The following is a 14,929-nucleotide window of genomic DNA, read 5'->3' as shown; positions in this document are numbered from 1 at the left end:
GGTGCATTAAGGCACACATGGACAAGCAATGCATCAAAAATCACCTTTTTATTTGCATTCATTGATTAGTAGCAGACCTTCCATGCCATTTTAGGAAGAAGTTCCAGAACCACTCACCTGATAACGTGGTGTTAGCTTGATGATTATGGTAGTCTTCTTGTCCCAGATGAGAACAATGCCATTGCTGCTTTCAACCACAATGTACAGTCCAACACGCTCACGAATCAAATGAGTCACATCACTACGGTTATTCAGAACAAATTTTTCTATCTTTGTTCCTTCAAACTTCAGCTCAGTGTTCTGAAAGACAGACAGTGATGGGGGCTTTATACTGAAACAAGCCTTTAAAGCTACATTTAGCATTTCTTGGCCACCATCAAAGTTAGCCACAAAGGTCAGTAGCAGCCCCAACCCATTTTGCTACTGCCATCCCAGCAGGAATTTCAGGAGTGGCAGAAGCCACAGTTTAGACCACTGGGGGGGGGGGTTGTGCAAGAGGCCCCCCCAGGTACAGATCAACACTTTTGAGAACATTTTCTTCTATGTTGGTACATACCCCTAGAAAAATTTTAATGGCCTTGGAGCAAGTAACTCCTGTGTTTCCACATGGGACATTTTCTGTGATGACACTAAATGTTCCCTCTTTGTTGCCGCAGTAATCCTAGAGAAGGTGGAAAGGAAACATGAGGAAAACTAAGCAACACCAATGCAGATTACTCTGATTTTCATTTGTGCTTTCAAAATTAATCAAAACTGTGTTTAATTATTTTATTCACAGTAAGTTTCCTATATTTCACGTTTTACAGTTGTTCATAATTCTGAGAGCATTTGGGTCACACAGCATTGACTAAATAGGAAAAAGTGAACTTATTTTTTTAAAAGACAACACTAATTCTTTGTGGCTAATTATTCTTGGGCACTCAATGATGTGGCCACATGTGATATCACAATACACCATGTCACAAATCAAGGTGATGCAAACATGTAGAAATGCCCTGTGGTTCTGTCCTTCCTTGAGAAAACCATTCAAGAGTGCTGGTGGATCTTGCTGCCCAACATATTTTTTTTAAAGTAACAAGAAAAAACCCTGGCCATATATGAAAAAGTGGCAAGTCAATCCACCAGAGATATCTGAGTGGGAAGTGCATGAATGACAAAATGAATGAAGATGGAAAGAATGATGAATGAATGAATGAATAGGATGCATTGGGTGGGATAGATGTCTAATAAATAAATATCAAATATTTATAAATAATTTACATAAACTATAAAGTTATTTATTTATAATCAATATAAATTTATAAAGAAATTATTTAAATAAATGATTTAAACACAAAAGGGCATCACAAGAGCATCCACACAGCTAAACTTCAGGCTAAACTAAGATAATCATGACTTGGTCCCAGTCAAACCAATGATATAAGTTTTGCCTAACTTAAGTTTCCATTGCTTTCAATTTAGTTGCTGCTAAATTGGCTGGATTCAGACATGACATGGTGCCCTTTTTATGCCTTTGTTGGCCTGTCTTGTTGCCTGCACCCAATTATGTATTTTACCATGGTAAGTTTGATTTTTAGAAAGCTGAAGAAGAAACTGGCTTGTTCTATGGTTTCTCCATACCACCATGGCTTGCTGTGCTGTCAGAACCCAGACTTGTGGTTTCCACAGCCTTGGAATACAATTCCCACAGTCCCCTGGAGAAAACAGCAACTGCAGGATCTGCTCCAGCTATCCAGCCTCTACTATCCTTCTCTGCCTACTAACAGAGGTGCAGACCAAAGAAGAAGAGGCAGGAGATGTAGGCAGGGAGTGCTGTGGCTTGAGATTGAATTTCAGGCATGGCAGCTGATGGGATACGTGCCAACAATGGGAGGACTGAGCAGTAAGAATGGAAGCAATTATAACATGGAAACCATTTGATCATCTTTCAAGTAGATCATGGTAAGAAACGGCAAACTATGATAAATATAAACTATGATAAAGGGTTGCTTGTTCTGTTATGAAAACTCAGTCACTGTGTTACCCATTGCTACTAGTTTGGAGTGATAAAACCCGGACTTGCAACTGTTTCCATGTCTTCTGCAGGCTTATTGATGAAGTATGTCATTCACAAATGAGAGACATTTGTTTAGAAGAGTGGTTAAACTGAAAACATTTTAATTCCCTGAACTGAATTACTATCACATGTATATGGTAAAATAAACACAGTGGTTCAATCGCCAACAGAAATTATTTAAATGTTGCTACACTTCTACATAGGGATGATGTCATAGAAGGTGACTCCAAGGAGTATCTGAATAGTAATTGAACATTACCTGCACAGCCACATATTCACAGTTACCCTCAAAATCATAGATTCTGCCATCAAAGCTGACGTAATGGCCACTTCCATAAATGTTACATGTCCCATAGCAGGCAATGCCAGTGCACTTCCAGCTTCCTTTTTGGCAAGTACTGGAAAGTGGGAAAAAGGAAGACTTGAGTAAGGCCTGATCTCTGTCTCAGTGTATTGCCTTTGAACCGCAAGATGACCTGAATGTATATGATGAACATGTTGTTCATATATATATATTGTTTGCATGGTAGGACACTCATCGACTATTACTATTAGTGCTAATATGTGCAACAATAATAATACAATAATAAAAGACAATACTAATATAATAATAGTAACAGCAACAACAACATCTTACCATGTATTACAGTCCACTTTTATTTGTTTTCCAGAGGAATAGAACTCATTGTTATGAATGCATGGGCAGTCCTCTTCCTTAACACAGTTGCCTCTCCCATCATCAATCAGTCCCTCAGGGCACACACACCCTGAGATGCACTCCGTTTGGAACTATGGTAAGCAAGAATGTGGGTTTTATTGGGTGGAAATATTATTCGATACCAACAGAGAAAAATAGTTTAACTTACTCTCAAAGGAAAGAAAAATAGCCACGGACTAAACACAACCAGAATGAATGACAGAGAAAAAGTACCACTGCATAAACATTGGTTTCTCTGTGGTTATAATCCAAAACACATTTACCAAATGTATTCCCTCAGTGGGGTTTATTAGACATGCTTAGAATCAGTGCATAAGCTTTCCATGGAGCAAAGGAAAGAAGACACCAGGATGCAGGCAAGAATACAAAGAAGACATACATGTTCGGTACCCAGTGTTTGGCAGCTGAGTAGAACTGGAGACTGATACGACCAAGTCTCATTCTTGTTGCAGTCAAAATATGTCTTATTGTTTGAACATCCTGCAAAATACATATAGTATACTGAGAACAAACTCTTGGATCTATGTTAATAATGCAGAATAATGCAGAAATGAAAAAAAAAAAAAAAACAGAAGAGAGGGAAGTTTGGTGATCCAGGAACGAGTGAATGCTCTGGAGTGCATAAATACATGCTTGGAGGAGAGGTCACGGGGGACGGGAGCCTTTAACTTGGTTTTATATCACTTCAAGTGACTGCTTAACAATGCATCAGGGAAGATTTACTATGCGCGTAGAATGAATCACCCCAGTCAAGATCAAAAGCAGCCCTGCCAATGTAACAGATCCTAGACTGAGGCCAAATCCTATACAATCCTAGACTTACCTAGCAATAAGTTCTAGTCAACTAAATGGGGCTTTCTTCTAAACAGGTACATATATAATTGCACTGCTAATAAAAGAAAAAGAGAGAGATGGCCTTTTAATCAGTCTAATGAAGAGTGTGGTTAAGGGAGCTGGGAAGGGGATTGCTATTTTTTCCCCTGAAAAATCACAGGGCAGAATTCCATGTACTCTTAAGAGTACAGTCCTATTGCCTGAACCCTCATTGACAGGAAGCCCCGAACCTGTCTGATCATCCAATGAAGGGTGTGTGGAGTGATAGAGGTCATCTTTGCCTCCCTTCCTGCTGATTTCACTAAAGGATACTCAAGATAAGTCAGATCCTGGCCTTTCTGGTCTCCTCCCCCTCCTCCCTGTTTCCTCCTTCTTTGAGGTGACTTTTCCAGTCTCACAGAACAGCCAATGCAGTTCTTTCTGCACTAGCTGTGAGGAGCAGAGCTCTGATTGCCAAGACTGGAGTGCAGTCCCTGACTTCAGAAGGGGGAATCTGAAGATTCCTATGGTGCCTGGGCTTGCTATCCAAAGGAGGTGTTTTGCACACTGACAAGGAGCGATCTTTAGATCTTTACTTTAAATGAAGCCAATTAGGATGGAAAAAGACATATGTATATCTAAAAAGTTATATCTACCATGATCTGGTGTTCCCACTTCTACACAAAGGAGTCTTCCATTTTTGCAAATACTAGAAAAGAACGTATCATAGGAAAAAAAAGAAATCAGAAGCCAGTGAATTCTAATGTATATATATCACCATAAATAATATGTATATATTGTGAATTCTAATGTGTATGTTCCAGTGTATATTAATAAAACTAAAGATACATTGGAAAAACTTAAACAAACATATAATACCATTTCTACTAAACATGTCAATGTATCTGATGAAGTGGACAGTGTCCATGAAAGCTTTTTCCATAATAAATTTGTCACTCCTTAAGATGCCATAGCACCCTTTGTGGGTTTTGCTGACTAATAGCTCCCCTGCTATAAATTGAACATCATGGATGCTGCCCTATCATTTCACAAAATAAAGAGCAAAATCGTCCAGTCACTGAAGATCAGCTTCTCACTAAGAACTTACAAGATACTTCTACATTTTTAAATGCTGGGACATATTCATTGAGTTGCAGTGAGAAGGGAGGAACTTCCTTCAAGAACTTTAGAACATCTCTTAAAGATAAATGGTAGATAAAATGGGCCCATGTGTGGCTCTGATGGTGCCTTTTCAAGGTACCCACATCAGGATTTACCACGAAGCTGCTTAAAATGCTTTTTGTTCTGAACAGGACCCCAGTGAAGAACCTGGAATTCTAAAGCATTTAAAACTCTGATCATTCCAGACGGGCATAGCCACACCTGCTCTGATATTGTTTTAGAGACACAATCTTCCAGACTAAGGCTGAAATTCCCTTTGTTGCCCTATGGCTCTAGAAAACAAGAATGCTTATATACTGGACACTCCTACACTGCCAACATAATCCCAAGAGGCTCTGTCCTTTTGGAGCAGGGCTCTCCAAGACATTTTGTGTCCTAAGGTGAGAGAACAAGTGGTACAACGCAACTCATGTCTAGCTACCTGGCACCAGGGCCTCCCAAGTTATTCCAGTTCCCAAGGCAGAAATCTCACAAGCACCTTTTCCCAACTCCGGCAGTGCAATACAAGCATGTTAAGTAAATCAGCAACCATTTACTCCCTTTTTGGGATACCCAAACTCAGCTGCCACTTCACTCTGCCTAACTGAAGGGCCAGTCCTGTTTTAGGCTGCACAAGTTAAGAGTACATCACAAGAAGAAATCAGTCCTTATATTAAGATCACCTTCCCCCCTTGTCAGAAAGGCAATGAGCCAAGACTGTCACCTACCACCGCTGGTCTTGCTTCATCACAAAGTCTCCAGCCTCCACAAATGTCCCTTTGTAATAACACGAGCACTGAGACATGGGCACGCAGATGCCTTTCTCGTTCATGTAGGTATGAGCAGGGCAGCCACAGCCATCGAGGGGCGTGAAGCCGAGCAAGCAGTGCTTGTCGCCTTCCGAAAGAGAGCGGCAGGTGCGCTGGCACGTGGTCAGATTGTAGAGGAAGACTTGGCTGGCTGGGCAAGAGGTCTCTTCTTTGTCTGAATGAGAAGGAGAAAAAAGAAGCTCATACAAGTTCTAAGTAAGTCAGTAAACCCACGCAGGAGCTTGGTGGTTTGCCATTCTAAAGTCAGTTCAGTGCATGCTATCTGAATTTACTCCCAATGTTTTTTCTACAAAGAAAAACTGATATGTCTGGGCAGTCATTGCATGTATTTCTGAATCCGCAATGAAAGCAATGGAACAGCAAAATACATTACTGACCACTTGATTAACCCCCACCCGCTTCCATTAACATGCAATAGAATAAAGGAATTAGCAATTAAATTTTATTGCATGCACCCACTTATCCAAAATTCCATTCTCCAGGTCTTGGGAATTCATTATGTCTGTTCCCCTGTCATCCCCTGTCAATTCAAACAACACAATATTTTTCTTCCTTTTCAATTCACCCAAATATTTTGCATACTCCCAAAACCAGTCTTCTGAGTGAGGTATACTATGGTTTTTATCATGGCCTGTGGGCAACCTCAGGGAGAATGCACTGGTATTCAAAGAGCTTTTGTCCATCTGTCCAAGGTAAAGATGCAGGCGCAGATACGTACAGCAGATGTGTTCCCTCCAGCCCCACAGCATGACTCCGTGGAAGGCGCAGGCTCTTGCATAAGATGAGAGGGCAGCGCACAAGCACCTCTCGTTGGAGTTGCAGTTGCAGGCGTCATACTTGCAGCGCTGGGGGGGGAGGGGGAGATCAGGGAACTGTCAATCAAACTCACAAGGAAGAGCAATGGCTAGCCAGCCGCCAACAGGATCAATGGTGAGTTACCCACTTTAAACTGAAGGAGCTATTTCCACATTGTGAATTTCTTCCCATAGACTAAAGCAGATTTTGAAATGGATTTGCACATTTTTGCAGGTATTCTATCAGGGAGCAGATAATGGAATGAAAGGCACCGCAAAACTTGCAACAGGCAGATGCGGTAAGAATGTACAAAGTCTGTACATGCCTCATCTAAAGGATGGTTATCCCTTTCCCTTTAGGGATGGGATAGCATATCTGATATACTGAATCAGGAACCAAACTAACTGATCACTAAAATAACATCTGTTTGATTTTGCCATTTTGGATAGTTTGCCTGTGGACAATATCCCAAGCAGCGTGCATCTAATTCCATCTCCCCAAAGGGATGCGGGGCTTTCATTTCACTGATCACACACTCAGCCATCCGTGTCACATAACAAACTGCTTTTCACACTGAATCAGCATCTCAAGTGATTCATTGTGTGACATGGAAGTCCACTATTCAAAAAGAAATACCCTACTTGGAATTTACAAGGTCTTGAATATACCCAAAATTGCTCTTTGACTCATGGCCTCTCTATCTGTATGCAAGGTATTCAGCATATTTGTTCTTTATCTGCTGTGGGTTTGTTCAGGTTCATATATTTTGAACAAAAAAGGCTAGAAACTTAGGCTATGTTTCAAAATTTGATCACCTGTTGTTAGTAATTCTATCACTTTGGAAAAACAATTTGGAAAAGAGCTGTTTTGAAAGTGAAAACAAAATTCCAGGCTTCCAGAGCAAAGGAGCTGGAATAATTTTAAAATCCTTACCTTATAATAATCTAATGGATCAATGACTGAGTGACATCTGGCAAAAGGAGCTTCTGTACTTTTCAGTAAAGAACACCAGTGTTCAGCATAATTCTCTGCAATTAAGCAGGGAGATTAAATGTTATTATTAACCACTAATTTAATGTCTTTCCTATGGATGAACAAATCTGCCATATTCACTGCTGCTCAGTTTCTCATTTTTCCTGCATAAAGTTTGTTATATCTTATTTCCACATCTGTTTGCGAATTAGTTCTTTTAAAGTAAAAAAAAAATTAAGGTTTTTTTTGCTGTACATTCATCTATGTACCTTTGTAGGAATTTGTCTAAATATATAAATGTGGGAGAAGAGATTTTCTCTTATGTAATACAGCTTGGTATATCCTTTTCACTGATTTATACATTATCTCTGTAGACATTTCCATATGCATTTATTTATTCCATTGTATTTATTTTCCTCTATTGTATACATTTTTGTGAACATTGTTGCACTTTGTCAAGTGCATCACAAAATTTGGAAATCTTGTCATATTCCTACATTCTAGTTTCCGCATAGGTTCAGGAAGTACAAGTTTGGGGATATTGCATTAAAATGTGAACCCAACACATTTCCCACCAATCCCCAGTCTTTCTATGTGTTGGATGATGTGTATCATCTAGTATGCAAATAATTCTAGTGATCTCACAGCAATACAGTATGGTGAAACCAAGTAAGTACTGTCCACCTTATCACAAGGTCCACTCCCCTTTAAATTTATAGCTATTGACATAATTGTATCCCCCATCATCTAAGAACAGTGCAGTCTCAATAGTCTTATCTTCCTGGACTCTTTGAGCATACTGGAAGGAGTATGCCTACTCAGAGGACCACAAAGGCAAGTAATTGGAATATTATGGAAGGTTACACCAAACTGGCTTCTATTTTCAAAGCCACAATAGGTCAAATGGATCAGTTGTCTTCATCGTGTGAGCCTTGCCTCCTAATTCTTTAGAAATGTCTATTTGTTCTGATCCACTAAAAGGAAGTGGCAGGCTAATTGTATGTTCAAAGACGCAGACCAAGCACGGTCTTATGCAGTGCTGACTTGAGTAATAAAGAAAGTTCCCATCAGCGAATTCAGTATTTGACCTGAACCTGAATATTGGCCATAAAGGGTAACTAGTGAGGATCCAACTGAAAGCCACCATGTATCTATGAAGAACATCTGTGCTTACCATGTTCAATGCTAAGGGCACAAGGGTTGTCCCACTTTTCCACCTGGTCAGCGCAGCTGGCTTGTGCTTTCCAGGTGTTAGCAAAGGAAGCCCCTGTTGCTTCAACCAGTCCTCCAGATGTTTTGAAATCATCATTCTCTATTCCATTGAAATTCCCACAAAGACCTGCGGATGAAGGCAGCAGAAGTTGGCTGGTTATGTCTTGTTTTGAAAGCCATGGCTTGGTCATTGAGTAATAACCAAGAGTCAAAGAGTAAGCAGTGGTCATGGCAACACAACCGAGATATTTTAATTCAGTTCAGCAGCAACTCCCAACCAGCACACACACTGCTAAGTAAACTGATGCTACTCTTTCTGGGTCCTTGTCTATCTTTGTTTATTGTAGCTGTAGCTTAAGGCAGCATTTTGGTAATTGTGATTTTTAATGCTTTGGCATATGAGCAGCTTTTGACTTCTCAAGCAGAATACAAGTATCATTAATTCATAAAATAAATAGAAATACAAGGTAATTTTATAGTTTGCTTGCTCTTCAAATAGTCTATCCAGTAATGGAATGGAAGATTCTAGAAGAGGTTAGGTTAGGATTTACGTTTTATGGACAACCTCATTTGCTTTTCTTTCTTTCTGTTTTTGGTGGACATAGAAATCTCAGTTCCATTTTTCGAAAACTTCAGTCCTTACAGTGCTCCTGCAATATCCCCTGCAGTGCCACACGACGGTTCAGACTTGCCTTGGAGAAGTCCCTTGGCAGACTGATCTGCAATAATGAACAACTGCATAATTGGAGCCAGCTGGATCTGCAGCTTGAGGCCATAATGCGTGTGCACAATGATGTAGTAGGACGATGGCTGGAAAGCCGAGAAGCTGGCTGGAAAGCAAAGGGAAAGCCAGGTCATGATGTTGTTCATTATTATTTATTATTTAGCACTTTTACATACTATCTCATAACCGCAGGGGTGTCTAGATAGTTTACATAATAAAAACCAACATCAACCTTCATGCATAAACAATTAAAACCACAATATCAATAAATTATAAGAATAAGGTAATATCACCCTCTTAGCAGGAACACCAAGTAATAGTTTGACAACTGATTGGAAAAATCTTAGAACAACAACATCATCATCATCATCATCAGTTTGTATATGCCATCCCAATACTAAAAGTCTCTGGACAGCTTACAAAAAACAAATTAATTACAAATTTACTTCAAAATACCAATTAAAATCAAATTCCAATTAAATAATCAACCATTAAAATGCTCCTTGAATAAAAACGTCTTGGTCTGGCGCTGGGATGTGTATAAGGGTGGCACGTGACAAATTTCTCTGGGAAGTTGATTCCATAGATGGGGGGCCACAACTGAGAAGGCCCTATAATGAATCTCTGAAAGGTAAATGGGGGGATTTTGGCAGTCCTGCGGTGGGAAGATGGCTCCCTTTCTCACCTCCTTTATAAGGCAAGTTCAACGGCATCTCATTCAGCAATACTGTGCCATCTGCTTTGAAGACTACAACCTGTGCGAAGAGAGAAACAGTCTGTTTTAGCGGGACCATTACAAGAGCCCTGAGGAGCCTTGTGAGACCACGTGAATTTCCACAAGTCTCACGAGACCCATGCCAGCTCTGCAGGAGCGCCATGGATGTTGCAAGAGCAGCGATCCACAGAGCTGATTCCGTGGCAGAAGCAACGGTAAAGGGGGCATGGAAGGGGAAGGGGTGGCAGGAGGGGCTGGGGAGCCACGCAGTGGCACTTCTCTCTTGCCTCAGGCAGTGTAGGAATATGCACAGGGCTTACACATGCCCAACCCTGCATAAATTCCTGGAGAAGCACACCAAAGTTCATGCTTGGCTTGGGGAGGGGCAATTTCCATAAAGGCGTGGCCCTCATTAATCCAATGCAAGTGTCCCTCAGCCCTTTATTAAGTGGACCTCACTGGGCACAGGGCTGCAGTCAGTGTGGGCGACTTGTTTGTTTTTTCATTCTGCAAACTTAACAGGGATTTTAAGTTTCTTGTGGAAACAGCAGCTTCCATCTCACACAGATAGATGCTTTTGACTAGCGCATTTGTGCTGGATGCCCATTTGCTGTGTGATACTGTAAACCTTGAGGCAGATCCACACATCACATTTTAAACCAGCCTGGAGGATGTTTTGCTCCTGGAGAGGTTTGTCCTGGAGAGGTTTAACCCCCTCTGAAAATGCCACGCTGAGAAGCCTTTCATAGAACGACACATTGGGTGCTTTCCTGGTCAGAAACCGACAGTCAGCTGCAAAGGATGCAGAGCGGCCTAGGCCTGCAAGGTGTCCCTTCCCCCGGCAACTGACAGCAAAGGCAGTCCCGAGTATACTGCAGAAAAGCCCCCGCCCTTCTGGTGAAGTTTTGTGGGGCAGGAATGTATTCCACAAATATATAACTGTCAAAGGGCTTGTGAAAGCAAGACAGAGCAAAACAAACACAGGCACAAAGGCAGGGATGATGTGGGCTTGGGATTTAAAAAGAGACAAGTGAACTTATTTACACTGAAGAATGAAATGTGGATGTCTGTGTGTGACTTCATTTTCAATGCAGTTTAGATGTTGGATCAGCATTGAGGCTGAACGCTAACTAGAATCTTCTGGAATGGGGGGAAGTACTGTGCTATATCACCAATAATTGTGCTTTATCTGTGTGTGTGTGTGTGTGTGTGTGTGTGTGTGTGTGTGTGTGTGTGTGTGAGAGAGAGAGAGAGAGAGAGAGAGAGAGAGAGAGAGAGAGAGAGAGAGAGAGCAAGCCAGCCAGCCAGCCAGCCAGCCAGCCAGCCAGCATGAGGAGACAGGATGGTATCTTTCCTTTCTTACACATTAGCAAAAGTTTGATTTGGTGGAATATTCTGCTCTAGATGAACTCACTCACAGCAATGTCAGAATTATTTACATTGAACTTACATTTTGCTTGTGCTCTGTTAATAGAACAACTGTCTTCAGGCATGTCTGTTTCTCTGTAGGACTGCAAGGGCTCAGCTCTCCTAAGAGTACATGTGAGTCATTTTTACTGCTCTGCAATTACAGAAGAACAAATACAATTAATATGATGCTGTGAATGATGTCCTTTGACAGAAAGAATGAAATTAGCCCTTGAACAAAAAGTATTATAAATCTTCTCTTCCAGATGTCCAGTTCTAAAATCCAGGCTCCAGGTCTTCCCAGCTTTCCTTCAGGGGGAAATATTACCCCACCTTTAGGGAAATGCCTGATGCCATCGGATGCGATGGCCCCTTTATTATTATTATTATTATTATTATTATTATTATTATTATTATTTCTATGCCGCCCCTTGCCGAAGCCTTTAAACAACCCATTCCGGTGCATGATCAACCTTTTATCCATATCTTAGATACTGCTGTATTGGCATTAAAAGCCTAGGCTTATTTTCCAAATGGAGAACATTTGACTGCATGTTCCAGCAGGTGTTGGCCATTGACCAAAACAGCAGCAGCCACCAGTGCTCTTATAAATGTGCCTAAGAGAAGTCCCTTTGTGATGCTAAGGATGTCCAAGCAATCCTCACTGGACTCAAGTGATTCCATTGTCTAAGAATCCAGCCCTCAGAGGCTGCTGCAGGCTGGCATTTCCCAAGTCATGCTGATACTGCAGACTTTCCATAATAAATGCAAATTTAGTCATAGAAGTATATGGTTTTTGTTTTTTTAGAAAAACAACCAAATGTGTGTACTTCCCCCATAGGCCAAAATACAAAAAATACATATTTTGGGGAGAGTTAGCATGTTGGGCGGATTTGCACATTTTCAAAAGTGTGACTTTGCACCAATGCATACAAGCATATATGCATCTGATCCCATCATCAAGCGCACAGTGGGATGCAAGTTGCACACAGTGTCTGTGCAATGGATTTTATTATTTCCTTCCATCCGTATGTGATGCAGCTGCATCTCATCTGCTGTTGGGAAGGGCATGGTGAGGATGCTAAGCTGCCTGTGGCCTTTAGCACTACAGCCTAAGAACTTTCAGGGTGGCTCCATCATGTGCAGCCGGTGGGTAAATGAACCAGCAAAGAAAAGAGTGTATAGTAAACTGGCATTTAGAGGTAAAGGGGGCCAAACTTTCCACCAAAGACTGTTGCTCTTGATCTTGCAGTGCAGTGGGTAAATCTAATCATAGGACTGGTTGCACACCAATTAAGTCCACTGCTCAGGGAGATGTATCAGAAAAATGCAGTGCAAAATGTAGTGCCATAAAGGAATGCCAGGAAAATGGTTGTGCTTTTGGTAGTAATTCCACAGTGCAGACATACCCAGTTTAGGATGGAGGAATGTAATTGTTGTGAATGCCAATACGAACTGAGCTGATCCACATTTCCTGAATTAACATGCAGATCAGAAATGAGTTAGCACTGGGTTTCATGCTTCCTGTATAAGGATGGGTGAAAATTCCATTTCTGATAAGAATGTGTGAATATTTGTAAATCCTCTATATTTGGTACAAATGGAACTTGACTTTTATGAAATGCAGACACAGGAGAAACCAGAACTGGAAGATTCAGACAATCAGGCCTAGGGCTGAATGCTTAGCTCTTAAAAGTCTGGGTTTGAGTCCCAGAGTATTCACTCTCTTTGTAGAACTGAATTAAGATGCCCATCATTTTTTTCTATCAGACTCTTCACACTGAATGTCTACATGGCAAGCAGATAGAATTTGGGTCTCCCCATGTATCTACTGACTTGGCTGGCACAGTTGGGTGAGAATCCCTTTCAATCCCTTTCAATTTCTATAAGAATTTACCAAATTTACCAAAATTTACAAATTTCTTCTTATTTAAATACTTAGTATTTAAAGTGTGACAAATGAGGGGGGAAAGCAAAACCAACAGATTTGTCCTTCACTATTCTTGAGTGTTCCAATATACTTCACAGTTCAAAATATGTATCCGTATACATTGTAAAGCCCATGCATGCACGCACGCACAAACACATACATGCATATTTAGGGAGAAAGTACAGATAGAAATGCATGTCTTGAGAGAAAATATGTTAGAAATTCATGCTTAAATAAGCATGTAAATATGAATTCTTGTGTTGGTTGAAAAAATACCTATAACAGATTAATACACAAGCAGGACAAAATGGTCAAGGGCCAGAAATACACTGATTTGCCAATTAGTTTTACCCTAGCACAATTGTTTCTTACCAAAATTGTAGATGAAAAAATGACAATAGCTGAATTTGTACCTATTTCAAACAAAATATATGGATTGTTTAGTTTGTCACAAACACACCCAGAATCACCAAGCCCACAGAATGGGCCCAAGGATAGAAAGAGGACATTTCCTATACTGTGCTTTTTGGAAATGTGTCCTCTTCTCCTATTTCAAAACCTACAAAACCTACCAGAAAATTGGTTTTGTTGAGCATATTTTCTTTCGACAAAGCAGAAACATCTGACACATGTACCTTGGTCAACACATAGTAGCAGTCTCCATGGAATGTATACTTCTTCTCATCAAAGGTAGTAATGTGAGCGCCACCCTCCAATGAACATGTTCGTGGGCAGGGTAAGTCCTGGCATATCCATCTACCTGATGAACAGGTGCTATGAATACAGACAAAGCATTCAAGATGGGCTCAGGATATCCAAGCCGGTTTAGAGTGCTAACGCAATAAGCAGATATAGAAATGAGTACAGATGTGTGATGAATCCATTTTGGACGTTGGGATCTGTCAGAATCCCTGGGCTCTGCTCCTTGGACTCCAGTCTGCTTTGTCGAGGCGGTGAGCCTGAGTTCTTGGTCAGCACACCCAGCCTTCACTCAACGCTCACCAGGAACTGAGTCCCGTGTGTTTGCTGCACAAGCTACATCCCTCTTCCACATCATGTGCAGCAGCTTTTGTCTGTGTTGCATGTGATGCAGCATGTGCTGCAAAAGAAGGTTGCCGGTTGTACAAGCTTCATCCCACAAGTGTCCGCAGACTTCTCAGCTTGTGTACTTTCTAAGACAGGGCTGAGCACAAGATAAAGGCTAGAGGGACAGATTCAGCTGAGCTTCATTGCACCCCTAGTCCAGAGTGTTTCCTACCTGATAATGACCTGGCACATACACAACAGCAAACAAGAGTATAGGTTAAGTAGGTTAAGTGTGGGTTGCCTACAGTTCAGAACCCAACAACAAACCATGGATTCCTTTTGTGAGTTGTTCACAGTTAACAAGCCATGGCTTGTTAGCAGACTGAGGTTCACATAACACAAGAACCCGTGATTCAACAATAGCCTACAGTGATAACCCACATTCAGCTCATGCATAACCCATATTCTTGCTTGCTGCACTGCAAGAACCAGCCAATGCCCTTTTCAAATTATTCAAAATAATAAATAAACTTTTTGATGTGTGCCACAAAATGGCCACATGCACCCACA

At 41.0% G+C, this 14,929-nt stretch overlaps 1 protein-coding gene across 1 annotated transcript in view; it reads right to left on the bottom strand.

The window, feature by feature from the left end:
• MUC2 (mucin 2, oligomeric mucus/gel-forming) overlaps window positions 1-14,929 on the bottom strand; it is a 71,259-nt gene that overhangs the window by 44,053 nt on the left and 12,277 nt on the right. Inside the window, exons 10-23 of the mRNA XM_044426077.1 lie at window positions 13,969-14,107; window positions 11,447-11,557; window positions 9,967-10,036; window positions 9,250-9,387; window positions 8,520-8,684; window positions 7,307-7,401; window positions 6,297-6,423; window positions 5,477-5,732; window positions 4,244-4,296; window positions 3,154-3,254; window positions 2,694-2,845; window positions 2,316-2,454; window positions 557-661; window positions 118-300 (exon numbers count right to left, since the gene is read on the bottom strand). Coding sequence (XP_044282012.1) covers window positions 118-300; window positions 557-661; window positions 2,316-2,454; window positions 2,694-2,845; window positions 3,154-3,254; window positions 4,244-4,296; window positions 5,477-5,732; window positions 6,297-6,423; window positions 7,307-7,401; window positions 8,520-8,684; window positions 9,250-9,387; window positions 9,967-10,036; window positions 11,447-11,557; window positions 13,969-14,107 — 1,834 coding nt within the window. The remainder of the gene's footprint in view (window positions 1-117; window positions 301-556; window positions 662-2,315; window positions 2,455-2,693; window positions 2,846-3,153; window positions 3,255-4,243; window positions 4,297-5,476; window positions 5,733-6,296; window positions 6,424-7,306; window positions 7,402-8,519; window positions 8,685-9,249; window positions 9,388-9,966; window positions 10,037-11,446; window positions 11,558-13,968; window positions 14,108-14,929) is intronic.

This window comes from Varanus komodoensis, unplaced genomic scaffold, assembly GCF_004798865.1.
Source record: "Varanus komodoensis strain SLA01 unplaced genomic scaffold, ASM479886v1 scaffold16, whole genome shotgun sequence".
In the NCBI taxonomy this organism is placed as follows: Eukaryota; Metazoa; Chordata; class Lepidosauria; order Squamata; family Varanidae; genus Varanus; species Varanus komodoensis.
Note: the sequence above shows the minus strand (reverse complement) of the source record. Positions and strands in the feature narration are given on the sequence as shown.